The sequence below is a fragment of the Scophthalmus maximus genome, chromosome 16 (assembly GCF_022379125.1).
Source record: "Scophthalmus maximus strain ysfricsl-2021 chromosome 16, ASM2237912v1, whole genome shotgun sequence".
NCBI lineage: Eukaryota > Metazoa > Chordata > Actinopteri > Pleuronectiformes > Scophthalmidae > Scophthalmus > Scophthalmus maximus.
This window is the reverse complement of record NC_061530.1, coordinates 21,207,501-21,235,000: the sequence shown is the minus strand read 5'-3', so window position 1 is coordinate 21,235,000 and position 27,500 is coordinate 21,207,501. Positions and strand designations below refer to the sequence as shown.

General features: G+C 47.2%; 4 protein-coding genes across 8 annotated transcripts in view; 2 read left to right on the top strand and 2 right to left on the bottom strand.

Moving 5' to 3' along the window:
- Positions 1 to 3,323: 3,323 nt before the first annotated feature.
- Positions 3,324 to 10,009, top strand: acta2 (actin alpha 2, smooth muscle). The gene is made up of 9 exons (XM_035612233.1): positions 3,324 to 3,480; positions 6,365 to 6,542; positions 6,750 to 6,878; positions 6,969 to 7,079; positions 7,321 to 7,405; positions 8,326 to 8,487; positions 8,576 to 8,767; positions 8,869 to 9,050; positions 9,343 to 10,009. Exons 1-9 carry the CDS (start codon positions 3,377 to 3,379, stop codon positions 9,484 to 9,486), a joined length of 1,287 nt encoding a protein of 428 aa, XP_035468126.1. The 5' UTR covers positions 3,324 to 3,376; the 3' UTR covers positions 9,487 to 10,009.
- Positions 10,010 to 10,295: 286 nt separating this feature from the next.
- stambpl1 (STAM binding protein-like 1) lies at positions 10,296 to 19,131 on the bottom strand. Of its 2 annotated transcripts, XM_035612230.2 has the most exons (12): positions 18,821 to 19,130; positions 17,071 to 17,192; positions 16,139 to 16,356; positions 15,975 to 16,050; positions 14,035 to 14,130; positions 13,420 to 13,629; positions 12,934 to 13,081; positions 12,713 to 12,837; positions 12,009 to 12,146; positions 11,081 to 11,193; positions 10,847 to 10,946; positions 10,296 to 10,456 (listed from the first exon to the last, which is right to left on the bottom strand). In XM_035612230.2, exons 2-12 carry the CDS (start codon positions 17,098 to 17,100, stop codon positions 10,400 to 10,402), a joined length of 1,311 nt encoding a protein of 436 aa, XP_035468123.1. In that variant the 5' UTR covers positions 17,101 to 17,192; positions 18,821 to 19,130; the 3' UTR covers positions 10,296 to 10,399. The 2 variants fall into 2 exon arrangements, with proteins under 2 accessions (XP_035468123.1, XP_035468124.1); XM_035612231.2 differs by lacking the exon at positions 17,071 to 17,192 and having other exon boundaries at positions 18,821 to 19,131.
- A 412-nt stretch (positions 19,132 to 19,543) lies between these two features.
- Positions 19,544 to 23,503, top strand: ankrd22 (ankyrin repeat domain 22). 4 transcript variants are annotated; one of them, XM_035612240.2, is made up of 6 exons: positions 19,544 to 19,697; positions 21,654 to 21,845; positions 21,924 to 22,025; positions 22,184 to 22,261; positions 23,183 to 23,281; positions 23,375 to 23,503. In XM_035612240.2, exons 1-6 carry the CDS (start codon positions 19,677 to 19,679, stop codon positions 23,447 to 23,449), a joined length of 567 nt encoding a protein of 188 aa, XP_035468133.2. In that variant the 5' UTR covers positions 19,544 to 19,676; the 3' UTR covers positions 23,450 to 23,503. The 4 variants fall into 4 exon arrangements, with proteins under 4 accessions (XP_035468133.2, XP_035468132.2, XP_035468135.2 ...); XM_035612239.2 differs by having other exon boundaries at positions 21,918 to 22,025; XM_035612242.2 differs by lacking the exon at positions 22,184 to 22,261.
- Positions 23,504 to 24,037: 534 nt separating this feature from the next.
- lipf (lipase, gastric) overlaps positions 24,038 to 27,500 on the bottom strand; it is a 3,733-nt gene continuing 270 nt past the window's right edge. Inside the window, exons 2-11 of the mRNA XM_035612235.2 lie at positions 27,231 to 27,350; positions 26,796 to 26,907; positions 26,379 to 26,577; positions 26,134 to 26,243; positions 25,800 to 25,936; positions 25,202 to 25,348; positions 25,045 to 25,116; positions 24,904 to 24,972; positions 24,499 to 24,609; positions 24,038 to 24,433 (exon numbers count right to left, since the gene is read on the bottom strand). Of these exons, the coding sequence (XP_035468128.2) occupies positions 24,311 to 24,433; positions 24,499 to 24,609; positions 24,904 to 24,972; positions 25,045 to 25,116; positions 25,202 to 25,348; positions 25,800 to 25,936; positions 26,134 to 26,243; positions 26,379 to 26,577; positions 26,796 to 26,907; positions 27,231 to 27,350 (1,200 nt within the window). The 3' untranslated portion in view covers positions 24,038 to 24,310. The remainder of the gene's footprint in view (positions 24,434 to 24,498; positions 24,610 to 24,903; positions 24,973 to 25,044; positions 25,117 to 25,201; positions 25,349 to 25,799; positions 25,937 to 26,133; positions 26,244 to 26,378; positions 26,578 to 26,795; positions 26,908 to 27,230; positions 27,351 to 27,500) is intronic.

Below are 27,500 nucleotides of genomic sequence, written 5' to 3'. Positions count from 1 at the left end.
GTCTTTATATACAGTCTCTGATCGTCTTTATATACAGTCAGTGATCATCTTTATATACAGTCACTGATCGTCTTCATATACAGTCAGTGATCGTCTTTATATACAGTCTCTGATCGTCTTCATATACAGTCAGTGATGGTCTTTATATACAGTCACTGATCGTCTTTATATACAGTCAGTGATCGTCTTTATATACAGTCTCTGATCGTCTTTATATACAGTCAATGATCGTCTTTATATACAGTCAGTGATCGTCTTTATATACAGTCAGTGATCGTCTTTATATACAGTCAGTGATCGTCTTTATATACAGTCAGTGATGGTCTTTATATACAGTCACTGATCGTCTTTATATACAGTCAGTGATGGTCTTTATATACGGTCAGTGATGGTCTTTATATACAGTCAGTGATGGTCTTTATATACAGTCAGTGATCGTCTTTATATACAGTCAGTGATCGTCTTTATATACAGTCAGTGATCGTCTTTATATACAGTCAGTGATCGTCTTTATATACAGTCAGTGATCGTCTTTATATACAGTCTCTGATCGTCTTTATATACAGTCAGTGATGGTCTTTATATACAGTCACTGATCGTCTTTATATACAGTCAGTGATGGTCTTTATATACGGTCAGTGATGGTCTTTATATACAGTCAGTGATGGTCTTTATATACAGTCAGTGATCGTCTTTATATACGGCCAGTGATCGTCTTTATATACAGTCACTGATCGTCTTTATATACAGTCTCTGATCGTCTTTATATACAGTCAGTGATGGTCTTTATATACAGTCACTGATCGTCTTTATATACAGTCAGTGATGGTCTTTATATACGGTCAGTGATGGTCTTTATATACGGTCAGTGATGGTCTTTATATACAGTCAGTGATCGTCTTCATATACAGTCACTGATGGTCTTTATATACAGTCAGTGATCGTCTTTATATACGGTCAGTGATGGTCTTTATATACAGTCAGTGATGGTCTTTATATACAGTCAGTGATCGTCTTTATATACGGCCAGTGATCGTCTTTATATATGTCAGTGATGGTCTTTATATACGGTCAGTGATGGTCTTTATATACGGTCAGTGATGGTCTTTATATACAGTCAGTGATCATCTTTATATACGGTCAGTGATGGTCTTTATATATGTCAGTGATGGTCTTTATATACGGTCAGTGATGGTCTTTATATACAGTCAGTGATGGTCTTTATATACAGTCAGTGATCGTCTTTATATACGGTCAGTGATCGTCTTTATATATGTCAGTGATGGTCTTTATATACGGTCAGTGATGGTCTTTATATACGGTCAGTGATGGTCTTTATATATGTCAGTGATGGTCTTTATATACAGACAGTGATGGTCTTTATATACGGTCAGTGATGGTCTTTATATACGGTCAGTGATCGTCTTTATATATGTCAGTGATGGTCTTTATATACGGTCAGTGATGGTCTTTATATACAGTCAGTGATGGTCTTTATATACAGTCAGTGATCGTCTTTATACAGTCAGTGTCAGTGATCGTCTTTATATACGGTCAGTGATCGTCTTTATATACAGTCACTGATCGTCTTCATATACAGTCAGTGATCGTCTTCATATACAATCAGTGATCGTCTTCATATACAGTCAGTGATCGTCTTTATATACAGTCAGTGATCGTCTTCATATACAGTCAGTGATCGTCTTTATATACAGTCACATATCGTCTTTATATACAGTCGCTGATCGTCTTTATATATAGTCGCTGATATGGATGACACACAAGGCTCATACTGGACTAATGCCAAGCTACGTGTTAATAACTGGTTAGTGTTATTTTTGTTTGGCAGCTAGATCCAGCTATCTTGTTTATTTATACACAGTTCAGTACTGAGCACAATGTTCCATCTAATTCAACTAACTCCTTCACCCCTGTGTAGCAGTTAGCATCCGTAGCGGATCACATGAAGCAGTGGTGGTAGCTAGCAGGTGGTTGTCAGTGTTTAGCTCAGCACTTAGATTAGAGTAACTGCTAACAACTAATGAACAGTAACTTGTGTTGTAGCCTCACAGTGTCGTGTAGCTACAGTTATGTATCTGACGTGTAACAGTGATGTCACAGATGATGTCACAGATGATGCCACAGTGATGTCACAGTGATGTCACAGATGATGCCACCGTGATGTCACAGATGATGTCACAGATGATGCCACAGTGATGTCACAGTGATGTCACAGATGATGCCACAGTGATGTCACAGTGATGTCACAGATGATGTCACAGTGATGTCACAGATAATGTCCCAGTGATGTCCCAGTGATGTCACAGATGATGCCACAGTGATGTCACAGATGATGTCACAGATGATGCCACAGTGATGTCACAGTGATGTCACAGATGATGCCACCGTGATGTCACAGATGATGTCACAGATGATGCCACCGTGATGTCACAGATGATGTCACAGATGATGCCACAGTGATGTCACAGTGATGTCACAGATGATGTCACAGTGATGTCACAGATGATATCACAGATGATGTCACAGTAATGACTGAGGTGTGACTGTCACCAAACACTCCGTGACCTTTGACGACACCCCGGGCGTTTCACCACGGAGCTCAGTGCGTTGGATGTCAACACCCTCACAGCTAGACGGAGACAGACTGACTCGTACTTAAATATCACGTCTTCAGATTCTTTTAAAACATTTCCGTTTAAAAACCGTCGCTCTCATTTTTCCACATGATCGATCGGTTGATCAGTCGACTGATATGAAACAGTGAAATATACTTTACTGTATTTTCTCTCTGTCTGCCTGTCTGTCTGTCTGTCTGTCTGTCTGTCTGTCTGTCTCTGTCTCTCTCTCTGTCTGCCTGTCTGTCTCTGTCTGTCTGTCTGTCTGTCTGTCGGTCTGTCTGTCTGTCTCTCTCTGTCTCCCTGTCTGCCTGCCTGTCTGTCTGTCTCTCTCTCTCTGTCTGCCTGTCTGTCTCTCTGTCTGTCTGTCTGTCTGCCTGTCTGTCTGTCTGTCTGTCTCTCTCTCTGTCTGCCTGTCTGTCTGTCTGTCTGTCTGTCTCTCTCTCTGTCTGCCTGTCTGTCTCTCTGTTTGTCTGCCTGTCTGTCTGTCTGTCTGTCTGTCTGTCTGTCTGTCTCTCTCTCTGTCTGTCTGTCTGTCTGTCTCTCTCTCTGTCTGCCTGTCTGTCTGTCTGTCTCTCTCTATCGGAGGAATGTAGTGAATGATGGGAGAAAGTTCGGCGGCACCACGAGTCGTCTGATTGGCTGCTGCCCTCAGGGCCTGCCCTATAAGGACTCATGCCGAGGAGAGAGGGGCTGAGGAGGAGGAGGAGGAGGAGGAGGGCCATGTTTGGGATGGAGGGATGGATGAAGGAGGTGGAGGGTTGATAAACTCCGTCGCAGCAGTTCAGACTCTCACTTCTGTCCTGCCCCCTCCCCACGTCCCAACAGCCCCTGCTCTGCCACGGTAAGACCCATCGTCTCCTCTTCATCTCCTCTTCATCTCCTCTTCATCTGCTCTTCTCCTCCTCTTCACCTCCTCCATCATCTCCTCTTCACCTCCTCTTGATCTCCTCTTGATCTCCTCTCCTCCTCCTCTTCACATCCTCCATCACCTCCTCTTCATCTCCTCTTCATCTCCTCCATCACCTCCTCTTCATCTCCTCTTCACCTCCTCTTCACCTCCTCCATCATCTCCTCTTCATTTCCTCTTCATCTCCTCTTCACCTCTTCTTCTTCTCCTCTTCATCTCCTCTTCACTTCCTCCATCATCTCCTCTTCATCTCCTCTTCACCTCCTCTTCACCTCCTCCATAGTCTCCTCTTCACCTCCTCTTCACCTCCTCCATATCTACTCTTCATCTCCTCTTCACCTCCTCTTCACCTCCTCCATCATCTCCTCTTCACCTCCTCTTCATCTGCTCTTCTCCTCCTCTTCACCTCCTCCATCATCTCCTCTTCACCTCCTCTTGATCTCCTCTTGATCTCCTCTTCACCTCCTCCATCACCTCCTCTTCATCTCCTCTTCATCTCCTCCATCACCTCCTCTTCATCTCCTCTTCATCTCCTCTTCATCTCCTCTTCACCTCCTCCATCGTCTCCTCTTCACCTCCTCTTCACCTCCTCTTCACCTCCTCCATCATCTCCTCTTCATCTCCTCTTCACCTCCTCTTCACCTCCTCCATCGTCTCCTCTTCACCTACTCTTCACCTCCTCCATCATCTCCTCTTCACCTCCTCCATCACCTCCTCTTCACCTCCTCCATCATCTCCTCTTCACCTCCTCCATCATCTCCTCTTCACCTCCACAATCTCTTCACCTCTTCCATCATATCCTCTTCACCTCCTCTTCTTGTCCTCCTCTTCTTCTTCTGCTCCTCTTCCTTCACCTCCTCCTCTCCTCCTCTGTCATGATGATTCTCTTCTTTCCTTCTCCATCATGTTGCACCGGTTGATCTGAGAGCTGCAGGTGGAATCAGGTGGAATCAGGTGGAAGACGAGAACCAGACTCCGCTGGTGCTTTCACTGTTTGTAACAGTTCTAGTTTTGTCTCGTAGCTTCAGAGTTTCATTAGTTTGTTCTTCAGACGTGAAACTTGAACGCTCAGTGAGTCAAAGCTTCTTCTTGAGCTGCTCATGTGTTTCAGTCTGACGTCTGGTCGTTGATGTGTCGTGGAGGTTTAGTGAGTGAAGTCCAGTTGAAGCGTTGACATGAGTTGAGTTGAAGTTTTTTTTGACTTGCTACCCCGAGCGTTGACTGACAGGCACAATGACGTAAATACGAGTAAAGTTATGTTTTCAGAACAAACTACGGAGGCCTGGAGAGACAGTTTGAATTTAACTTATTAAGATTGATTCAGGGGGGTTCTTTATGTTTCAATTCAATTTGTCAATAATTAAATAATATCAAATTATATAAAAACACTCAATGACAAACTTTAACTTCAGAAAAAGTTCTGAACCAAACTGTAGTTGATCAGGAGCTGAAACATTATGATGTCAATTATTAAATATCAGGTCATGATTGTGACTTTGTGTTTTAAAAGTCTGCAGCGACAGTTGACGAGTTCTGTCCATGAATATATTTAACTTTTATTTTCAATAACTTTCAGGTTCTACACAGGATTAAAAATAAATTAAAAACATTTCAAATGAAACTGAGACAAAAAGAGATTATGAATCTGATGTTTCTCATCACTGAACACACACACACACACATACACGCGCCAACACTGTTTCCTCCTGTTTGATAAAAACTGATCACCCAATTGACACTTCTGTTTTTAAATGAAAGTTTAAAGTTTAAATTTTCGACTCGATCATTATTTCTTAGTTTCAATATGAAACCTGAAAGTTTCTTACATCTTCGGTGGAAAAGTGTGATTTTGTGACAAATATAAAAAACAAAGGTTTCAGACTTGAGGTCGTTTGAGAGGAAAGATGAAACTGAGGGAAAATGAACCCACAGGCAGAAACGTCAGGTGAATTAGAGATTTCATGACTAAATATGGTGTAAACTCTGTGTGTGTGTGTGTGTGTGTGTGTTTCTGTGTGTGTGTGTGTGTGTGTGTGTGAGAGTGTGTGTGAGTGTGAGTGTGTGTGTGTGTGAGTGTGTGAGTGTGTGTGTGTGAGTGTGAGTGTGAGTGTGTGTCTGTGTGTGTGTGTGAGTGTGTGTGTGTGTGTGTGTGTGTGTGTGTGTGTGTGAGTGAGTGTGAGTGTGAGTGTGTGTGTGTGTGAGTGTGTGAGTGTGTGTGTGTGAGTGTGAGTGTGAGTGTGTGTGTGTGTGAGTGTGTGTGTATGTGTGTGTGTGTGAGTGTGAGTGTGAGTGTGTGTGTGTGTGAGTGTGTGAGTGTGTGTGTGTGTGTGAGTGTGTGAGTAAGTGAGTGAGTGTGTGTGAGAGCATAAAAGGAGAAAAGCAGTGGGCGAGCAAGGTACAGTGAACACAGGGAGAGAGAGAACATGCCAAACACAGTCAGGTCTCTACTTCATGTCCTAATTAGGAAGTTTTCCCAGAGTGCTCTGTTCCTTCAGGACAGTGGTGGTGTGGAGGGGGTGGGGGGAGGAGGAGGATGGGGGCGGGGCTACTACTGTCAGTGAAAACCTCACAAGTCCTAGTTTAGTGATGTGGGCGTCGCCCGAGTCGATGCTGTTTCCTTCTCAAACTGTTACAAACTCAAATCTCCAGATTCATTTTCATTTTCATTTCATCATTTTCAATGTTTGATTAAATTAAATCTTCTTGTTTTAAGATGTTGATTCTTTATTGAAGATAAAAGTCTGGTCACGTCTCCTAGACAGAACAGCGTCACCAGCTGGAGGCTCACTGATCATCACTTCTTCTTCTTCTCTCGCAGTGAGTCGGTGTCGTCGTGTCGTTGCTCGTCCACAGCGCCCTCTGCAGTCATGTGTGATGATGAGGAGAGCACCGCTCTGGTCTGCGATAATGGATCTGGTCTCTGTAAGGCCGGGTTCGCTGGGGACGACGCCCCCAGAGCCGTCTTCCCCTCCATTGTGGGCCGGCCCAGGCACCAGGTGACAGCCGATTGGTCCTCACACAGGCTAATGCTAATGCTAACAGTGCTGCCATCACACCCACATCGTAGGGATCAGTTGATGTTGATATTTCTCATGTAAATTGCTGCAGACTCGTCACATGACGTGACATCACCTTTTTTGATCTAGGCTGTTCGTCCAATCATCATACACCAGATTTGACGTATTTGTTGTTGTTGTTTCCAGGGCGTGATGGTGGGAATGGGCCAGAAGGACAGTTACGTTGGAGATGAGGCTCAGAGTAAGAGAGGAATCCTCACCCTGAAATATCCCATCGAACACGGGATCATCACCAACTGGGACGACATGGAGAAGGTGTCGCTCGTCCACATGATCTAAAACGTCCTCGTGCACCTGACTCTGATCTCTGTGACTCATCACTGTCTCTGCTCTGTGATTGGACAGATCTGGCATCACTCATTCTACAACGAGCTGCGAGTGGCTCCAGAGGAACATCCCACCCTCCTGACGGAGGCGCCACTCAACCCCAAAGCCAACAGGGAGAAGATGACACAGGTAACAGTCGCTGCACTGCACTGCACTGTACAGCGTAGTGCAGTGCAGTGTTGTGAAAGTAAAGAGTAACATTAAAAGAATAGAGTTTTTACTGGATAAACAATTTGACAAGCATCAAAGGAATAATGTGTTTGATATGTTTTTAATATGTCAGTATATGTTAAATATGGTATAATCATTTTTATATGTATATTATAATATGTTATAGTGTTTTTTATGTTGTTTTTCTCTTTGTGTCCAGATCATGTTTGAGACCTTTAATGTTCCTGCCATGTACGTGGCCATTCAGGCCGTCCTGTCACTGTACGCCTCCGGGCGGACCACAGGTGAGACACACTAGTCTTCATCATCATCGACATCATCATCATCAGAGTCCGTTCACTGCAAGGGGCGGAGCCGTTTTGTCTGTTTGATAAATGTTTATGTCTCATGATTCTTAATCTTCATGTTGAATAAAGTCATCGTGAGTCTCTTTGTTACATAACAGTGACGTAATAATATGTTTATTAAACGACTGACGTCTTGTCAGCGTTGCAGTAGTGTTTTCTGGGAAATGTTTGAATCTATGACTTTTCATCTGGACATGTCTAACCTGTCTCTCTCTCTCTCTCTCTGTCTGTCTGTCTCTCTCTCTCTCTGTTTCTCTGTCTGTCTGTCTGTTGACCCATCTCTCTCTCTCTCTCTCTCTCTCTCTCTGTCTGTCTGTCTGTCTGTCTGTCTGTTGACCCGTCTCTCTCTTTCTCTCTCTCTCTCTGTCTGTCTGTCTGTCTGTCTTTCTGTCTGTCTGTCTGTCTGTCTGTTGACCCATCTCTCTCTCTCTCTCTGTCTGTCTGTCTGTCTGTCTGTTGACCCGTCTCTCTGTCTGTCTGTCCGTCTGTCTGTCTGTCTGTTGACCCGTCTCTCTCTCTCTCTCTGTCTGTCTGTCTGTCTGTTGACCCGTCTCTCTCTCTCTCTCTGTCTGTCTGTCTGTTGACCCGTCTCTCTGTCTCTCTCTCTCTGTCTGTCTGTCTGTCTGTCTGTTGACCCGTCTCTCTCTCTCTCTCTGTCTGTCTGTCTGTCTGTTGACCCGTCTCTCTGTCTGTCTGTCTGTCTGTTGACCCGTCTCTCTGTCTGTCTGTCTGTCTGTTGACCCGTCTCTCTCTCTGTCTCTCTCTCTCTGTCTGTCTGTCTGTCTGTCTGTTGACCCGTCTCTCTCTCTCTCTCTCTCTCTCTCTCTCTCTGTCTGTCTGTCTGTCTGTCTGTCCAGGTATCGTCCTGGACTCCGGCGATGGCGTCACCCACAACGTTCCGATCTACGAGGGTTACGCTCTGCCTCACGCCATCATGAGGTTGGACCTGGCGGGACGCGACCTGACCGACTACCTCATGAAGATCCTGACGGAGCGAGGCTACAGTTTCGTCACCACTGGTACGTCCACGCCGCTCGGCCGCCCGTCACGGTGTTCGAGCCCGTCTCACTGTTCGAGCCCGTCTCACTGTCTGTTGTCTGTGTGCAGCCGAGAGAGAGATTGTCCGCGACATCAAGGAGAAGTTGTGTTACGTCGCTCTGGACTTCGAGAACGAGATGGGGACGGCAGCGACCTCGTCCTCTCTGGAGAAGAGCTACGAGCTTCCTGACGGACAGGTCATCACCATCGGCAACGAGAGGTTCCGCTGCCCCGAGACGCTGTTCCAGCCGTCGTTCATTGGTCTGTCTGTCCCCCTGTCTGTCCTCCTGTCAGTCTGTCCCCCTGTCGGTCTGTCAGGCTGTCTGTCTGTTGACCCGTCTGTCTGCCTGTCTGTCTCTCAGGTATGGAGTCAGCAGGGATCCATGAGACGACCTACAACAGCATCATGAAGTGTGACATCGACATTCGTAAAGATCTTTATGCGAACAACGTCCTGTCGGGCGGAACGACCATGTACCCAGGCATCGCCGACCGCATGCAGAAGGAAATCACAGCACTCGCACCCAGCACCATGAAGATCAAGGTGAGGACAGACAGACAGGGGGACAGAGAGACAGACAGGCGGACGGGTCAACAGACAGACAGATAGACAGACGGGTCAACAGACAGACAGGGGGACAGGGGGACAGGTCAACAGACAGACGAGTCAACAAACAGGGGGACAGACAGGTGAGACGATTCGTCTTTAAAACCCGACTGTGAGGATTCAGATGTTGTTCATTATATTTGATATAATCAGATATAAAACCCTCAAGACAAATGAAACTCACGTGTTTGTTGAGTCATATGATGATATTCCGACCCCGCCCCCTCAGATCATCGCCCCCCCAGAGAGGAAGTACTCCGTGTGGATCGGCGGTTCGATCCTGGCGTCACTCTCCACCTTCCAGCAGATGTGGATCAGTAAGCAGGAGTACGACGAGGCCGGACCATCCATCGTCCACCGCAAGTGCTTCTAACACGTCAGTCGGGACCCCGCCCCCTGCTCCGCCCCCCAGGTCCATCTTCAGCCCATCTGCATTTTAACCCTCACTAAGCTCCGCCCCCTGCCACACACACAGGGACGACAGGAAGTTAAGTCACTTCCTCCTTTTAAAGTTTTTAGAACAGCTGGAAAAAGAAGTGATGTCGTCTTCTGATGGATCCAGATGATTCGGATGATGTTTTTTGTTGAACTGAATCTTTAAACATTCAAATCTTCAAACTCTTCCTGCTTCACCTTCAAACTGTGAACTGTCCTGCATCTTTAGCCCCGCCCCTCGCCCCGCCCCCTCCACGTTCTGTTTCCTGTCAGAGGTCGAGTGTGGTTTTTATTTCCTGACGAATCAAGATTGAATGTTTGTTTTCCATCATCGGGGGAAGAACACATTCACAGCGTGTAATGATGATGTCACAGTGGTTGAAGTGTGGGAGGCGTGGCCTCGTGGTGCATTAGAACAGGAAGTGTGACGAGACAGAAGACAATAAAGAGCTGAACTACGAGACAACGTGTCTGTACTCATTCTCTGTCTGTCAGTCTGTCTGTCTACCTGTCTCTCTCTGTCTGTCTACCTGTCTCTCTCTCTCTGTCAGTCTGTCTGCCGTTCTAACTGTCTGTCTGTCTGTGTGTCTACCTGTCTGTCTGTCTACCTGTCTGTCTGTCTACCTGTCTGTCAGTCTGTCTGTCTGTCTCTCTCTGTCTGTCTGTCTGTCTGTCCTTGGTGGAGGTAATAATGAACCATTCAACATCTGCAGATTTTTGATGAGAAACTTTCACACAAAAAATCTCAACAGTTCACAAGTTTTATTTAAGTCATCAAAGTAAAACATACTTTGTACAGTGTGTGTGTGTGTGTGTGTGTGTGTTTCTTTGTTCACAGCGCCTCCTGTCTGTCACCTCAGGTCCAGCAGGCTGATCTTTGACTCTCTCACCACCACATGTTTACACACCTGAGAGGGCGAGAGACAGACAGGGATAGAGACAGACAGACAGACAGACAGAGAGACAGACAGAGAGACAGACATACAGAGAGACAGACAGAGAGACAGAGAGAGAGAGAGAGACAGACAGACAGACAGAGACAGACAGGGATAGAGACAGACAGACAGGGGGAGAGAGACAGACAGACAGACATGGAGAGCGACAGACAGAGAGACAGAGAGAGACAGACAGACAGACAGGGGGAGAGAGACAGACAGACAGACATGGAGAGAGACAGACAGACAGACAGACAAACGTTAGCATCGGCATCAGACGGAGAGCTCTGATTGGTCAGGGTCCAACATGTAGCCTGTGATGTGTGAACCTCATCATGTGATCAGAAACAGAAACACGCTCACAGTGAAGAGAGGAGGCTCCTTGGAGTGAGGATGGAAACCTTTGAGTCTGCAGCCGGAGACCTCGGACATCCCGGGACCGCTGAGGCGGAACACCCCGGTGCTGAAGGGGGGGGGGGGGGGGGGCAGAGAGGGTCACTGATGGGGAACACGTGTGTGTGTGTGTGTGTGTGTGTGTGTGTGTGTGTGTGTGTGTGGTCCTGGTAGTTGCTGCATGGCAGAGTGTCTGTGACGTACTCATTGTGTTTGGGAGCGCAGACGATGGCGACGGCTTCCGGCAGCATCAGCTGATACGAACAGTGAGTGTGAAGGTCGACGCTGGAGAGGAAGGCCGTCTGAGTGGGATGAGTCTGAAACACACACACACAAACTCATTATTATTATTATTATAATTATTAATAATCCACTGACACTGAAGATTTAACTGTAAGAACTGAATTTCAGCGTCGAATCAAAGATCATTTTTGTTTTAAAAATGTTGAAGTGGAATGACTTATGTTTCTTCAGGTGAAAACAAAGATCTTGATCAGCGATGATGTGAAACTGTACATCACAGGTCGTTGATGAACTGTTATTACAACCGTCTACCACTGGGACGTCTCCGAGCCTCCAGTTCAGCATTCTGTTAATTCTTTACAACCAGAAGTGACCATATATGGAAAAGTGGGGTTGCGGTCTGAGTGAGCGCTCATCCACCTTCACCTGTGATCATGCACCGAACGGACGGTACCAGCTGTCAATCACACTGTATCATAATGTACAACATGAACATCACAAACCATAAACTGTTTCCTGTTGTGATGAATGAACACAGACTTCACACAGAGTGACACCTCTGTCCCTCTGCTCCCATCTCTGTCCCTCCCTCTCTCTACTCATCTGTTGCTCGACCAAAGTCACTGTTGCCATGGTGATATTTGATCATGCAAATGAAGGAGAAGAAAAAAATACGATGGAGGCCACTTTTCTGTGTGTGTGTGTGTGTGTGTGTGTGAACACACATGCAGACGATCTGATAACAGACAGTGTTTGTTCGCTGCCTCATGATCCAAACATTTCTGTCTTTACTGTCATGAGTCTTTGTTCAGCAGATCTTTTGGGAGCTTAGTGTGTGTTTAGCGCGTGTTTAGCGCGTGTTTAGCGCGTGTTTAGCGTGTAGTTGTACATGGATCCAGCCCAGCGTCAGCAGGTTCTGTTGGTCCTGGAAACTGAACAGTTCCTCCACGTTCTCCATGTCGCAGAAATCTGGACCGGCCGACTGCTTCGGGATCACGACGTGAGTCAACACAAACTCATTGTGTGTCTGAGGGCGAGAGACATCCACACACAGGAGAGAGAGAGAGAGTCAATAACTTCGATCCTCACGTCAATGGATCAATAAACTGATCATGATCCTCATCGACCCCTGTACAGGTCATAAGTTAAGGTCATAAGCACAGGTCATAAGCCCCGCCCGCCCCCTTGGGTCTGGCTGCAGTACATGACATAAGTACAGGTCATTAGCCCCGCCCCCTGGGGGTCTGGCTTCGGTATGTCATAAGCCCCGCCCCCTGGTGTCTGGCTGCAGTACAGGTCATAAGCTCCGCCCCCTGGGGTGTGTGGCTGTGGTATAGGTCATAGGCCCCGCCCCCTGGTGTCTGGCTGCAGTATAGGTCATAAGCCCCGCCCCCTCCATGTTAGCAGATGGGACATGTAGACGTTAATTAAACGTTTCAAAAGTTGTTTCTGTCAATTAAGGTACAGTTTTTATCACACTGATGATTGACAGCTGAGACTGACTCATGATTGGTCCATAGCGTGTGTTGGCGGGACCTTGATAGTATGTGATCAGTCTGTAAACAGTGGTTTGTAACCAGGAACCAGTCTGACCAGTCGTCCACACAGAACTCCACAGGTTTCGATTCCTCTGGCCGTGTTGGAATCGGCCAACAGGAGGAAGCGATACGTCAGGTCTCTGGGAATCACCACCCGCCTCAGACCCTCCACCCTCTGAGCTGCACATAGAGAAAACAAACGCACACAGGAACATAAAGGCACAAGTAGTAAACACATCTACACATACACTTTATGTACACAAAGTGTGTACTCACTGTGTACTCCTGCCAGCGTGGCTGCTGGTTGGCTGATGGGAGCAGGTCTGTTTCTGTTAGGATCTGCCCCCTGTGACCCTACGCCATCTCTGATTAGCTTCTGAGATAGACAGGAGCCGTCGGTCACCGCAGGCACTTTGGTCTCCACCTGCAGGAGAAACTGGTTACTGCGAAAATACTACGAATACTACTGACCCTACTGATACTACACAGCACTGATGCTACAACTACTGACCCGACATGGTTCTGATTGTAGACCATGCTGTTAGTAACTGTCGTAGTTTTAGTAGTAGGATGTAGTAATAGTACAGGCAGGGGAGGTAGCAGTTGAAGTAACAATAGAAGTAGATTTAGTACCAAAAATAGCAGAAGCAGTAGTAGAGGTATTAGTACCTCTTATAGTGGTTACAGTATGAGCGGCAGTAGTAGCAGTAGTAAAAGTACCAGTTGTAGTAACAGTAGTACTAGAGTGTTGCCTTATGACACCTTTTGCTCCACCTCCTCTCCTCTCCTATTGGCCAGTTCCTGACGCCTCAGCTGCTCCTCGAAGTAACGAAACTGTTCTGATTCAATCTGCATCCGTCGCAGGGCGGCGACACGCTGCCGTTCCCCCTCCAAGAACCGCCTCCTGTCCTCGTCCAATAGGGAGAGGCGTTGCAGCTGCTGGCCACACCCGTCCACCACCACCGACTGGCTCTGATGAAACAAACCTGTCATCAAACACCTGTAGTAACAAACCCGTACTAACACACCTGTACTAACACACCTGTACTAACACACCTGTAGTAAAACATCCGTACAACACACCTGTACAACACACCTGTAGTAATAACACACCTGTAGTAAAACATCTGTACAACACACCTGTACAACACACCTGTAGTAACACACCTGTAAGTCGGCTGTCTTTGTTTCGACTCCTGTCTACTCACCATGAACCATAATCCACCAAACACAGCACTCGACTGGTGTTTATAGAGATGATCTCATCATAATGATAATCAATATTCAATGAGGGTGAAACAACAATAAACCAGTGAGTTAATCCGCCATCTGGTAAACACACATGATATCATCTGATTGGACGACACAGACACACACCTGGGCTCTGAGGTACTCTGTGTGCTCCCTGCTGTATTTCTCCTGAAGACGTTTCTTCAACTCGTCTTTACAAGGAAACGCCACTTCCTGAAGTTTCTACACAAACGAGACAAAGAAAGAATGTTACTGTCACAGACGGGTTTGTCTTCTGTGACTCGCTGCAGCATCAGTGGCTGCATCGACACACATGCAGCTGAAACACATTGGAAGCAACCGGACCAGCACCAGAGGCTTGAGGTGGATCTGAACCTCAGCAGGGAGCCGGTGAGGTAAACTAGGAGGGTGAGCACGAGCTGAGAGAATCATACTGGACGATTTCCACAAATCTGACTAGCTCCAGAAATCTGTGAAACGTGTCCACAGACTAGCTCCGGATGTTTATGGTGTAGCAACAGGAATCTGAGGAATAGTTCCACCAGTGTGAGGGCCAGCTCGAGAATCTCCAGAGGCCGGGGGACTAGTTGCAACGTCCAGAATTTATGGGGACTATATTTAGAAGTCTGGGGTCTAGTTCAACAAGTCTGAGGACTAGTTGCAGAAGACTGGAAACTATGTCTAGGCACTACCACCAGAGGTCTGGGAACTAGATGCAAAAGTCCGGGGACTACCACCTCTCCAGAATCTGTGGACAGAGAGATGGGGGCTAGCTCCAGAGGTCTTGGGGCTTTATCCAGACGTATACAGCTTATGGATACTTCATCCAAAGGTCTGGAGACTAGTTGCAGAGGTCTGTTGGCTCTCCCCAGAAGGATCTACCTCCAGAGCTTATGGAGACCAGAGGTCTGGGGACGTTCTTCAGAGTTATGGGAGTCAGCTCCAAAAGTCTGGAAACTACTTGAACTGAGGTCTAGTTCTGGGGTTTGCCACCTCTACTGAATCTGTGGACAGAAGCATGGAAGTAATAGGGACTACCTCCGTACGTATAGGGACTACCTCCGGACATATAGGGACTACCTCCATACGTATAGGGACTACCTCCGGACATATAGGGACTACCTCCAGGCGTATAGGGACTACCTCCGTATGTATAGGGACTACCTCCAGGCGTATAGGGACTACCTCCGTACGTATAGGGACTACCTCCGGACGTATAGGGACTACCTCCGTATGTATAGGGACTACATCCGGACATATAGGGACTACCTCCAGGCGTATAGGGACTACCTCCGTATGCATAGGGACTACCTCCGGACATATAGGGACTACCTCCGTATGCATAGGGACTACCTCCGTACGTATAGGGACTACCTCCGGACATATAGGGACTACCTCCAGGCGTATAGGGACTACCTCCGTATGTATAGGGACTACCTCCGGACATATAGGGACTACCTCCAGGCGTATAGGGACTACCTCCGTACGTATAGGGACTACCTCTGGACGTATAGGGACTACCTCCGTATGTATAGGGACTACATCTGGACATATAGGGACTACCTCCGTATGTATAGGGACTACATCTGGACATATAGGGACTACCTCCAGGCGTATAGGGACTACCTCCGTATGCATAGGGACTACCTCCGGACATATAGGGACTACCTCCGTATGCATAGGGACTACCTCCGGACATATAGGGACTACCTCCAGGCGTATATGGACTACCTCCGTATGCATAGGGACTACCTCCGGACATATAGGGACTACCTCCAGGCGTATAGGGACTACCTCCGTATGTATAGGGACTACCTTCGGACATATAGGGACTACCTCCAGGCGTATAGGGACTAACTCTGTACGTATAGGGACTACCTCCGGACATATAGGGACTACCTCCAGGCGTATAGGGACTACCTCCGTACCTATAGGGACTACCTCCAGGCGTATAGGGACTACCTCCGTACCTATAGGGACTACCTCCGGACATATAGGGACTACCTCCAGGCGTATAGGGACTACCTCTAGTGAACTGGAGACTAGTTTCAGATCAGCATTGTTACCTTCATGATGAGCTGTTTCTCTGGAATGCTGCAGTGCTGGTAGTCTCTGTGACTGGGCAGCTTCTCTACAAACAGACTGAACATACACATTTTCTGTGAGAGACTAAAAAATCAAGTAGAAATACTGAATAAAGAAGCTGCTGGCAGGAGGTTGTATTTCTTACGTGATGAACTTGGTGTAGAGGACGTAGGCGTTCTCCAGACTGCCCTCCTCCAGATAAACTGCCGCCATCCGCTCCATCTCTACACCGGAGCGGAAGTAGCGTCGCGGTGCGATGTCTTCATTGATCTCCACGCTGCATCCCATCTTCCCCAGCGCCCGAACGCGCTCCGCGGCCGTCAGCGACACGTCAGTGTAGTCTGGTTCGGCAGCCAGCTTCTTCTACACAACACAAACACACAACGCTCACTTTGTTAGACTATAAAGAAGAAGACGACTGAGACTCAACAAACTCCAGTAACATCAGAAACACAAGCGGTTTTGATTTTAAGGAGGAAGCGTCTGGAGAAACCTCAGATCCTCCACATGAAGCCGCCGCTGATACGGCGTGAACTCCTTCATGTCACAGTGACGCTGTGGAATCTTCTGTCCTGGAACTGAATCACTGTAGGACTCTTTACTATCAGGTTTGTGTCATGGCGACACTTCATCAAACACATTCACATCTGACAGCTGAGCTGCGTTTCCAGGCAGGAAACTCAGATTTACCATCACTGCTGGGAGCCTGAATGCAGTGTTTGTTACTCAGCTCATTTACATCAGAAGATCCACGACTGGAGGAGAACCAGTGCTCTGTTCACTGCCAGTGAGTTTTCTATTCACGAGACACCGCAGAGAAAAGACACAGTGAAAGCAACAAGTGAAGAGGGAAGGACAGAGGAAACAGAACGAGAATCAAGGAAGAATACATGGTAGAAGAAGAAGAAAAGAATGAACAATAACAGAGGCAAGGAAACATACGACTTGTTTTTATATCTCACCAACGAAAGTGAGTCCTCAGTGTGAAGGTGTGAACAGACTGACGTCCCCACAACATGAGCAGTACAAGAACACACACACACACACACACACACACACACATACAGAAACACTCACCAGTGTATTCAAACTGAAGTCTTGGTTCATGGTGTGTGTGCGTGTGTGTCTGTGTGTGTGTGTGTGTGTCACTGGTCGGCCTAAGACCGGCTCGTCCACCTGCCACCTCCCATCATGCTTCACTGCAGAAGAGACAGAACACAGAACATATTCGTCGTCACTCTGAGACTTTACTCAGTTTTGTGTGAAATGTCCCTTTAACCTGTATGAAACAGCTAGCATGGAGGCTAAAGCTAACAGCAGCAGCCAATCAGAGCGGGCCGCGCGGGCAGGGCTATTATTTCACATAAGCCCCTTGTCCTTCAGTTTGGTCCACGGTTACCACGATAACTGTGAACCAACCATCCAGTGAGTCATCCACCTGAATAAGAGAAGAAGAAGAAGAAAAGAGGAGGAGAAGAAGACGAGGTCCCACTGTTCACCAGGTTCTCTCAGTAAAAACAACCAACAGTCACCATGGTAATGGGTTCAGAAACTTGATTTTATTTTGTTGTTTCAGTTCAGAGTTCTGTTCTTTATCTTTATGAATTTAATAGATGAAGTTGTGTTCAAACACATCTTGATTCTGGACGTCGACATTAGAACAACCTCTGACTGGTCCTGGTCCTGATTCTGGTCCTGTTCCTGTTCCTGATTTTGGTCCTGGTCCTGATTTTGGCCCCGTTCCTGTTTCTGGTCCTGTCCCTGGTCCTGATTCTGGTCCTGGTCCTGGTCCTGTTCCTGTTCCTGATTCTGGTCTTGGCCCTGGTCCTGATTCTGGTCCCATTCCTGTTCCTGGTCCTGATTCTGCTCCTGATTCTTGTCCCGTTCCTGTTTCTGGTCCTGGTCGATGAAGTTGTGTTCAAACACATCTCGATTCTGGACGTCGACATTAGAACAACCTCTGACTGGTCCTGGTCCTGATTCTGTTCCTGTTCCTGGTCCTGTTTCTGATTTTGGTCCTGGTCCTGATTCTGGTCCCATTCCTGTTTCTGGTCCTGGTCCTGTCCCTGGTCCTAATTCTGGTCCTGGTCCTGTTCCTGTTCCTGTTCCTGGTCCTGATTCTGGTCCTGTTCCTGTTCCTGAATCTGGTCCTGGTCCTGTTCCTGATTTTGGTCCTGGTCCTGTTCCTGGTCCTGATTCTGGTCCTAGTCCTGTTCCTGTTCCTGTTCCTGAATCTGGTCCTGGTTCTGGTCCTGTTCCTGATTCTGGTCCTGGTCCCATTCCTGTTCCTGGTCCTGATTCTGTTCCTGGTCCTGATCTGGCAGAGTGGCAGTAACCACGGTGACGCTCAGCTGCAGAAACCAATCAGGTGGGTTTGTGACTCCTGATTCTGAACTTCCTGCTCAACCACATTCACTCTGCTGCTGTTTGACCTTTGACCTACTCTCACCTGAAGACTCCTCAAGTTCGTTAACATTTTACATTTCATAACTTTCATTTAGCAGTCGAAAAGGAAAGTTATGTTCAAGGTTCTGGGATTTTTACTCATCAAAATATTTCATCACACAGAATCCCTTAAATTCTGCTTTTCAAAATAAGAGTTAGGGACAAATGACTGATCTCTGGATAATAAATATAAATCATAAATCATAACAAGGTGCGTTCAGGGACAAAACGTCGAACTGCTCCTTTAACTGAGCTGCTGTAAAGTTAGAAGCACGACGCTCAATCCCCGGTTTCTCCTGAACGCAGCACCGACAGTGGACAGGTGGACCGAGGAAGACTCGGGGACAGGATAGAAAGCTCCGGGAGGACCGAGGGAATTTACCGGTCACTCGGGGGTTTTATCTCGGCAGCTCGTCCGCATCCTTCCGGTCACGTCTGGAGCTGAGACCCGCGGCCGCGGCAGAGAGCAACCCGGGATCCAAAGCCGGACCGGGGCCTGGACCGGGACCTGGACCCGGGACTGGACCCGGGACGGAGCGGAGGTGCTGAGACTCAGGACAGTGAATCCGGCGGTGAAACGGCTGAAAGCTCCGGGAGCCGCTTCAAACACCGACTCATGGCAGAGATGGTGGAGCGCAGAGATCGTCTCTGCCTACAGATGACTCACTCTCAGCTTCCGGTTTCACAGGAATGACAGTTCACTGTGCACATGCGCACCTCAGCTTCCAAAAACAAAAGCCAACAAGCGGAGATGTCTCACTCAGACACGTTTTCAAGGAACCAAACTGCTGCTACGTCACGGGGACGGGGCCATGTTGCCGAGGTGTGACGTCAGAGGAGGTGATGGATGTTGTGGGGATATGACGCCACCTCGTGGCGAGACAGTGCTGGTGCACAGTGGATCTGATCAGAGAATCTATAATCCATCAAACTAATGACAGAGCCTGACCAAGAAACAAAGAACCGAGACAATCTGAAGAATCTGATACGTTTTTGAATTTAAATCTTAGGTCACTGATGTGAACTTGACGATTCTTCACTAATCAGAATAAACCTGATTATACTTGAGGAATCAGGGAAGCGTGACCGTTTGTTTTATTTTGAAATGTAGGACCGGAAGTGTGTGTGTGTGTGTGTGTGTGTGTGTGTGTGTGTGTGTGTGTGTGTGTGTGTGTGTGTGTGTGTGTGTGTGTGGACGCTGTGTGTTGACGTGCTCAGGTGTGTTCCCGCCGTTCGACATGGGGCTTGTTTACTCTGAGGTAAGAACTTTTCTGTCCGCTTGAAACCTTAATCACAGGATTTTATTTTTGTTTGATCTGAGGTTTTTATGGAAACAACTTCCGGTGTGGACAGGTGACTTTAGTTCAGCACGAGACCAAACTCACCTCAGTGTGACGCAGCTGTGAGACGTTCAGGTACAAACATCACGAACCATCATGGAGTCAAATAAAGACTAAATGAGAAGAGATGGGAAGTGACGAAGTATAATTACTCAGTACTTCACTGTACTCTGACGTACTTCACTTCACTGTATGTCTGAGTTACTTCACTGTACTCTGAGGTACTAAGAAACTAACTGGTTTATTCAGATAACAGCTGATTGTCTCTGTCTCTTTCTGGTCTTATCTCTTTTTCTCTTTCTGGTCTTGTCTCTTTGTGGTCTTGTCTCTTTGTCTCTTTCTGGTCTTGTCTCTTTGTGGTGTTGTCTCTTTGTCTCTTTCTGGTCTTGTATCTTTGTGGTCTTGTCTCTTTGTCTCTTTCTGGTCTTGTCTCTTTGTGGTGTTGTCTCTTTGTCTCTTTCTGGTCTTGTCTCTTTGTGGTCTTGTCTCTTTGTGGTCTTGTCTCTTTGTCTCTTTCTGGTCTTGTCTCTTTGTGGTGTTGTCTCTTTGTCTCTTTCTGGTCTTGTCTCTTTGTGGTGTTGTCTCTTTGTCTCTTTCTGGTCTTGTCTCTTTGTGGTCTTGTCTCTTTGTCTCTTTCTGGTCTTGTCTCTTTGTGGTGTTGTCTCTTTGTCTCTTTCTGGTCTTGTATCTTTGTGGTCTTGTCTCTTTGTCTCTTTCTGGTCTTGTCTCTTTGTGGTTTTGTATCTTTGTCTCTTTGTGTGTTGTCTCTTTGTGGTCTTGACTCTTTGTCTCTTTGTGGTCTTGTCTCTTTGATTCTTTGTGGTCTTGTCTCTTTCTGGTGTTGTCTCTTTGATTCTTTGTGGTGTTGTCTCTTTGTGGTCTTGTCTCTTTGATTTTTTGTGGTGTTGTCTCTTTCTGGTGTTGTCTCTTTGATTCTTTGTGGTGTTGTCTCTTTGTGGTCTTGTCTCTTTGATTTTTTGTGGTGTTGTCTCTTTGTCTCTTTGTGATCTTGTCTCTTTGATTCTTTGTGGTCTTGTCTCTTTGTGTTCTTGTCTCTTTGATTCTTTGTGGTGTTGTCTCTTTGTGGTCTTGTCTCTTTGATTCTTTGTGTGTTGTCTCTTTGTCTCTTTGTGGTCTTGTCTCTTTGATTCTTTGTGTGTTGTCTCTTTGTGGTCTTGTCTCTTTGATTCTTTGTGTGTTGTCTCTTTGTGGTCTTGTCTCTTTGATTCTTTGTGTGTTGTCTCTTTGTCACTTTGTGGTCTTGTCTCTTTGATTCTTTGTGTGTTGTCTCTTTGTGGTCTTGTCTCTTTGATTTTTTTGTGGTGTCTCTTTGTGGTCTTGTCTCTTTGATTCTTTGTGGTGTTTTCTCTTTGTCTCTTTGTGGTCTTGTCTCTTTGATTCTTTGTGTGTTGTCTCTTTGTCTCTTTGTGGTCTTGTCTCTTTGATTCTTCGTGTGTTGTCTCTTTGTGGTGTTGTCTCTTTGATTCTTTGTGGTGTTGTCTCTTTGATTCTTTGTGGTGTTGTCTCTTTTTCTCTTTGTGGTCTTGTCTCTTTGATTCTTTGTGTGTTGTCTCTTTGTCTCTTTGTGGTCTTGTCTCTTTGATTCTTTGTGTGTTGTCTCTTTGTCTCTTTGTGGTCTTGTCTCTTTGATTCTTTGTGTGTTGTCTCTTTGTGGTCTTGTCTCTTTGATTTTTTGTGGTCTTGTCTCCTTGTGGTCTTGTCTCTTTGATTTTTTGTGGTCTTGTCTCTTTGTCTCTTTGCGGTGTTGTCTCTTTGTGGTCTTGACTCTTTGATTCTTTGTGGTGTTGTCTCCTTGTGGTCTTGACTCTTTGTCTCTTTGTGGTCTTGTCTCTTCGATTTTTTGTCTCTCCGCAGCCGACCTGTCGCTCAGCGTACAGCGGAGACGTCCGTCAGCTCTATCGCCTCCTTAATGAGGACCCCAACAACCTGAATGTCCAGGAGGGACGCACCGGGGACACGCCCCTCATTGCCGCCTGTCGTCGTGGCAAACCGAGGGTGGTCAAATACCTGTTGGACAACCGGGCCAACGTCCACCTGACCAATAAGGTGCCTTCACCTGATGATGTCACGTGTGTCTGTCCCTGTCAAATTGAAGTCAACTTTATTGACGTGTTTCAGAAACAGAGGACGTGTCTCCACTACGTGTCCAAGAGGACGTTTTCTCTGCTCGACTACCTGATGATCTGCGTCCTGATGCCCGTCCTGCTGCTCGGCTACTTCCTCATGGTGCGTTCAATGTCAACAACACGTTGTTAGTAGAAATCGTCAACCAAACTCAATCACTGTGTGTGTGTGTGTGTGTGTGTGTGTGTGTGTGTGTGTGTGTGTGTGTGTGTGTGTGTGTGTGTGTGTGTGTGTGTGTGTGTGTGTGTGTGTGTGTGTAGCTGCAGAAGCAGAGGCAGAATGTGAAACTGATGGAAGTCTTGCTGAGCAGCAAAGTCAACGTCAACGCTGTCGACTATGTGAGTCTGAACCAAGGGGCCAACTCTGAGGAAGTGCTATAAACTGCAGTTCACTTTCACTGGGGATTTGCTCCTTTAAATCCCCATAGAGCCCCATGTGAAAATGTCCAACTTCACAGCAGAATAAACATGTTGACAGCCTGGTTCAAAAAACGATTTTGGTCCCAATGGCTACTCCCCCCTTCGTGACAACTCCTGGGGGGGTGAGTTTTTTATAACTCGCCTATTTATATTATATTACTGCTTGAAATTCTGCATAATTAGGGGCGTGGTCTATTTGATTGACAGCTGGGACTCGCTCGGTGTTCGCCGAAAAAGAAAAACAACGAAACTATCAATCAACTAATACTAACCACATATAACTGCTCGTAAATTATATTTGCATTCACTTATTAGAATTAAAATATAATGGTGAAAACTACAACCATTATACATTATAAAAAATTGGAGGCATTTTTAAGATAGTGTAGTATAATTTTAGTAACATAATTCCTATTCTCATGTCTTTTCTACTACTTGTAACGTTGGCTGGGACGACCGATTGTTACCACTCCCAAACCGTGTGCAGCATCAGGGCCGCGGCGCCGGCTAGCATCGGAAGGTAGCATTTAGCCTAGCTCCTTAGCCTCAGCTAACAGGGCAGCTTCGCGGTAGGTGGGAGTGTTTCAGCGGCCGGTCTGCATTCGGCTCACCCACTCTCCACCTCTTGGTCCATATATGGATGAGCCGGGTGAGGGAGGAGTCGTGTGCAGAACTGCCCACTTTGGGCTTCAAAACCGGCCTGCAGAAACCAATGGGTGACGTCACGGACGCTACCCCCATGTTTATATACAGTCTATGGTCTGAACACTGTTTTATTTACCTTGATTCAACCTCCGGGTTTGACAGCGTGTGTGTGTGTGTGTGTGTGTGTGTGTGTAGAAAGGAAACACGGCTCTTCACTACGTCTGTCAGAGGAAGAGTCATCGTCTGGTTCCTCTGCTGCTTCATAGAAACGCTGACACCAGCGTCAAGAACAACGTACGTATGAAGACGATCCTGAACGAACCGTGTGACCAGATCAGAAGCCGCTGGTCTGAATCCTCTCTCTCTCTCTCTGTTTTTCTTCTGCAGGATGGCGAGACGCCGCTGGACATTGCCACCAGACTGAAGTTCAAACAGATCATCAACATGTTGAAGATACAATGATGGACAGACAGATACAGACAGACACACTTAAAGACAGAGAGAGAGACAGACAGACAGTGAGACAGACAGACAGAGGACAGACAGACACACTTAAAGACAGAGAGAGAGACACAGACAGACAGTGAGACAGACAGACACACTTACAGAGAGAGACAGACAGACACACTTAAAGACAGAGAGAGAGAGACACAGACAGACAGTGAGACAGACAGACACACTTACAGAGAGAGACAGACAGAGGACAGACAGACACACTTAAAGACAGAGAGAGAGACACAGACAGACAGTGAGACAGACAGACACACTTACAGAGAGAGACAGACAGAGGACAGACAGACACACTTAAAGACAGAGAGAGAGACACAGACAGACAGACACACTTAAAGACAGAGAGAGAGACACAGAGAGACAGACAGACAGACAGAGACACACACAGACAGACAGAGGGACAGACAGAGGACAGACAGACACACTTAAAGACAGAGAGAGAGAGAGACACAGACAGACAGAGGACAGACAGACAGAGACACACACACAGACAGACAGCGAGAGAGACAGAGACACTGACAGACAGACGAGAGTCTTTTGTTTATTTTCTTGATAAAACTTTATTAAAACAGATTATTGATTCATTCATTGATCCGATCGTAAACATCAGTTCAACGTAAAGTTAAAAGTTCCGTCAAAATAAAAGCATTTAAAACAAATGTGTCACATGATTTGGTGACCTCACAGTTTAGGTGCATGACACCACAGGAAGTGAAGGTTTCAGCTGAACCAACATACAACAGATTCACAACCAATGTCAACGCATCAATTCACAGTCTCATAAAGTCGTCACGACCTGGGGGCGGGGCTACTCTAGCAGTTCTCGTGCAGCAGCTTCAGGATGGAGGGAAACATCTGTTCGGGAGCGTCGAGGCCCCAGATGAAGTCCAGATGTTCCCAGTGATCAATGTGCTGGTGGAAGACCAGGTTAGAGACCTGCAGACACACAGGGATGATGTCACTATGATGTTGTTTTGTCACATGACTCAACCTGGACTCACCTGAGTCAGCAGCACGGCCACGTCTTTAGGGTCCGCCAGCGTATCCTGTCCCCCGGAAAACAGAGCGGTAGGAACCTTCATGTTCTGGACCTGGTACTCAGGTGCAGTGGACTGAGGGCGACACCAGGGGAGAGACAGACAGAGACAGACAGAGAGAGAGACAGACAGACACAGAGAGAGAGACAAACAGACAGAGAGAGAGACAGACAGACAGACAGACAGACACAGAGAGAGAGACAAACAGACAGACAGAGAGAGAGAGAGACAGACAGGCAGAGAGAGACAGACAGACACAGAGAGAGAGACAAACAGACAGACAGAGAGAGAGACAGACAGACAGACAGAGACAGGGTGTGAACCAAACGTCTTCATCAGCAGGTTAAAGGTTAAAGGTCGTGACCTCACCTGGTTGTAGTGTCTCATGTTTCCTGAGGCTCCGAAGTCAAACGCCGTCAGTTTCCCTCCGTGAACGGCCTGAAACCAGAGTGTGTGTGTGAGTGTGTGTGAGTGTGAGTGTGTGTGTCTGTGTGTGTGTGCGTGCGTTACCTGGGCCCAGTGGACCATGTTCTGGACTGAGGTCCCAGCAGGACAGTGTGTGGTGTAGACCGGAGTCCGAGTCTGGAGACAGACGACAGAATGATGCTCACGTGTGATTACGTGACGTGATTACGTGACGTGATTACGTTACGTGTATCCTACGCACCATGTTGAGGTTGTTCTCGTCGAAGCCACAGAGGATGAAGAAGAGGTTTCCACACAGTTCACTGAGACGCTGCTTCCCACACACGTGTTCTGCAAACCACTCGATCATGTGACTCTGAGGCAGGAAGTCCCGACGGCCGAACACGGTCTGTAGCAAATCATCATTTATATCACAAATGTCTTTATATTCTGCTATTTCTTCTATTTTCTGTCCACTGTGCTGCTGTAACGACCAAATTTCCCCATTGTGGGACGGATAAAGGTTTATCTTATCTTATCATCATAAGTACGTCATCATCAATACAGGATCAGCACAGGACTAGTACAGGACTAGTACAGGATCAGTACGAGATCAGTATAGGATCAGTACGGGACCAGTACGGGACCAGTACGGGATCAGTACGGGACCAGTACGGGACCAGTACGGGATCAGTACGGGACCAGTACGGGATCAGTACCGGACCAGTACGGGATCAGTACGGGACCAGTACGGGACCAGTACGGGACCAGTACGGGACCAGTACGGGACCAGTACGGGACCAGTATGGGATCAGTACGGGACCAGTACGGGATCAGTACGCGATCAATACAGGTCTCACCCAGATCAGCGGCTCCGGCAGGACGGACATCTTGGTCATGGGGCTGCTGGTGAAGGCGACAGTTGCCACCGGAGCCAAACCCACAAACAGCCTGATCTTACTGGCCAGTTCAGGCAGTGTGGAGAATGCTATGAATGCTGGGAAACGAGAGACACGTTGTCATGAGGGAAAGCCTGTTTCTCTGTGTGTGTGTGTGTGTGTGTGTGTGTGTGTGTGTGTGTGTGTGTGTGTGTGTGTGTGTGTGTGTGTGTGTGTGTGTGTGTGTGTGTGTGTGTGTGTGTGTGTGTGTGTGTGTGTGTGTGTGTGTGTGTGTGTGTGTGTGTGTGTGTGTTACCTATCGTGGTTCCTTGTGAGTGTCCGATGTAGTAGATCTGTTTTTGTCCCGTCACCTTCAGGATGTAGTTCACAACCGCAGGAAGATCCTTCAGCGCCATTTCATCGTGACTGCAGACACACACACACACACACACACACACGCACACACACACACACACAGTGTTAACACACACACACACACACACACACACACACACACACACACACACACACACAAGGTGATGTCACACAGGTGTTCTGTACCTAAACCTCCAGAACTCTTCCTGGTCCGGTCGGAGACTCTGGTGTTTCCTGGACCACGTGTTCCCGCGGCTGTTTCCCAGCCACACGTCGTAGCCGGCGTCGGCGAGCACATATCCCAGACTGGTGTTGGGCGGGTTGGAAATCCAGTTGCTGCCAGCGGCGAGGAGGCCGTGCTGCAGTAACACGGCCGGTCGGGTTCCTGCAGCAAACAGAACACAAATCACTGAGACGTGACCCGGTGACTGTTAATGTGAAACCTTTCAGAGTAAAGTTCAGCTCGTTAAAGAAACAGGAAGTGAAGATCTGAGCATGAGATTCAGCTTCCTGTTGGTCCTCAGAGTCTGAGGACCAACAGGAAACTGGTCCGGTCCAGGCCCGGTTCTGTGGTGAAAGATCCGGGCTCAGACAGAGTCTGACCTGCAGCGTGTCTCCGGCCCTGCGGGATCCTGTTGACAGACAGGATGAACCCGTCCTCCGTCAGAACCTCGTGCTCCTCTGCAGGGTAATGCCATCGTCTGATGATCTCCGTCTGAACATCAGTGTCATAATCATCATCATCATCATCAGTGACATCATCATCATCATGTGAGAGTGTCCAAAACAAACTGAACATTACTGGGGGGGGGGGGGGGGGGGGGGGGGGGCAGGTGAAAACAAACAGGGAGTGTTTGACCTCTGACCTCTGAGTCTAAATTGATCAGTGATGTCAGCTGATATTGGCAGGTCAAAGTTCATCCTGTCTTAACACGGTAACCTCTGACCTTTACCATAGGCAAACGTTACAGACGAAGGAAACTTAATATTTCAAACCTGAACGTTACCTGAATGTTACCTGAACGTTACTGTACTTACAATGTTCATGTGCACTTCAGGGTCCAGCTCCTGCTGTGGTTTATTGAAGCGTCGGTCAGTCGGTCCAGCGTGGACAACACCACAGAGGACAAACACACACACCACGACACACAACATGATCTGTGTGAACACACACACACACACACACACACACACACACACACACACACACACACACACACACACTCTGGTTAAATCAGCTGATTGACTTGTTCGGGTCACTTCATTGATCTGATCAGCTGATCAGCTTCATGTTTTTTAAACTTTGTG

Coding starts and splice junctions, on each gene's coding strand:
- acta2 (XM_035612233.1), top strand. CDS start 3,377: ATGGATGAAGGAGGTGGAGGGTTGATAAACTCCGTCGCAGCAGTTCAG. Junction 3,481..6,364: donor ACAGCCCCTGCTCTGCCACG/GTAAGACCCATC, acceptor CTTCTCTCGCAG/TGAGTCGGTGTCGTCGTGTC. Junction 6,879..6,968: donor ACTGGGACGACATGGAGAAG/GTGTCGCTCGTC, acceptor GTGATTGGACAG/ATCTGGCATCACTCATTCTA.
- ankrd22 (XM_035612239.2), top strand. CDS start 19,677: ATGGGGCTTGTTTACTCTGAG. Junction 21,846..21,917: donor ACGTCCACCTGACCAATAAG/GTGCCTTCACCT, acceptor GACGTGTTTCAG/AAACAGAGGACGTGTCTCCA. Junction 23,282..23,374: donor ACACCAGCGTCAAGAACAAC/GTACGTATGAAG, acceptor TTTCTTCTGCAG/GATGGCGAGACGCCGCTGGA.
- stambpl1 (XM_035612230.2), bottom strand. CDS start 17,100: ATGAACCAAGACTTCAGTTTGAATACACTG. Junction 16,051..16,138: donor CTCTACACCAAGTTCATCAC/GTAAGAAATACA, acceptor GTGTATGTTCAG/TCTGTTTGTAGAGAAGCTGC. Junction 12,147..12,712: donor GAGTTCTGTGTGGACGACTG/GTCAGACTGGTT, acceptor TCTCGCCCTCAG/ACACACAATGAGTTTGTGTT.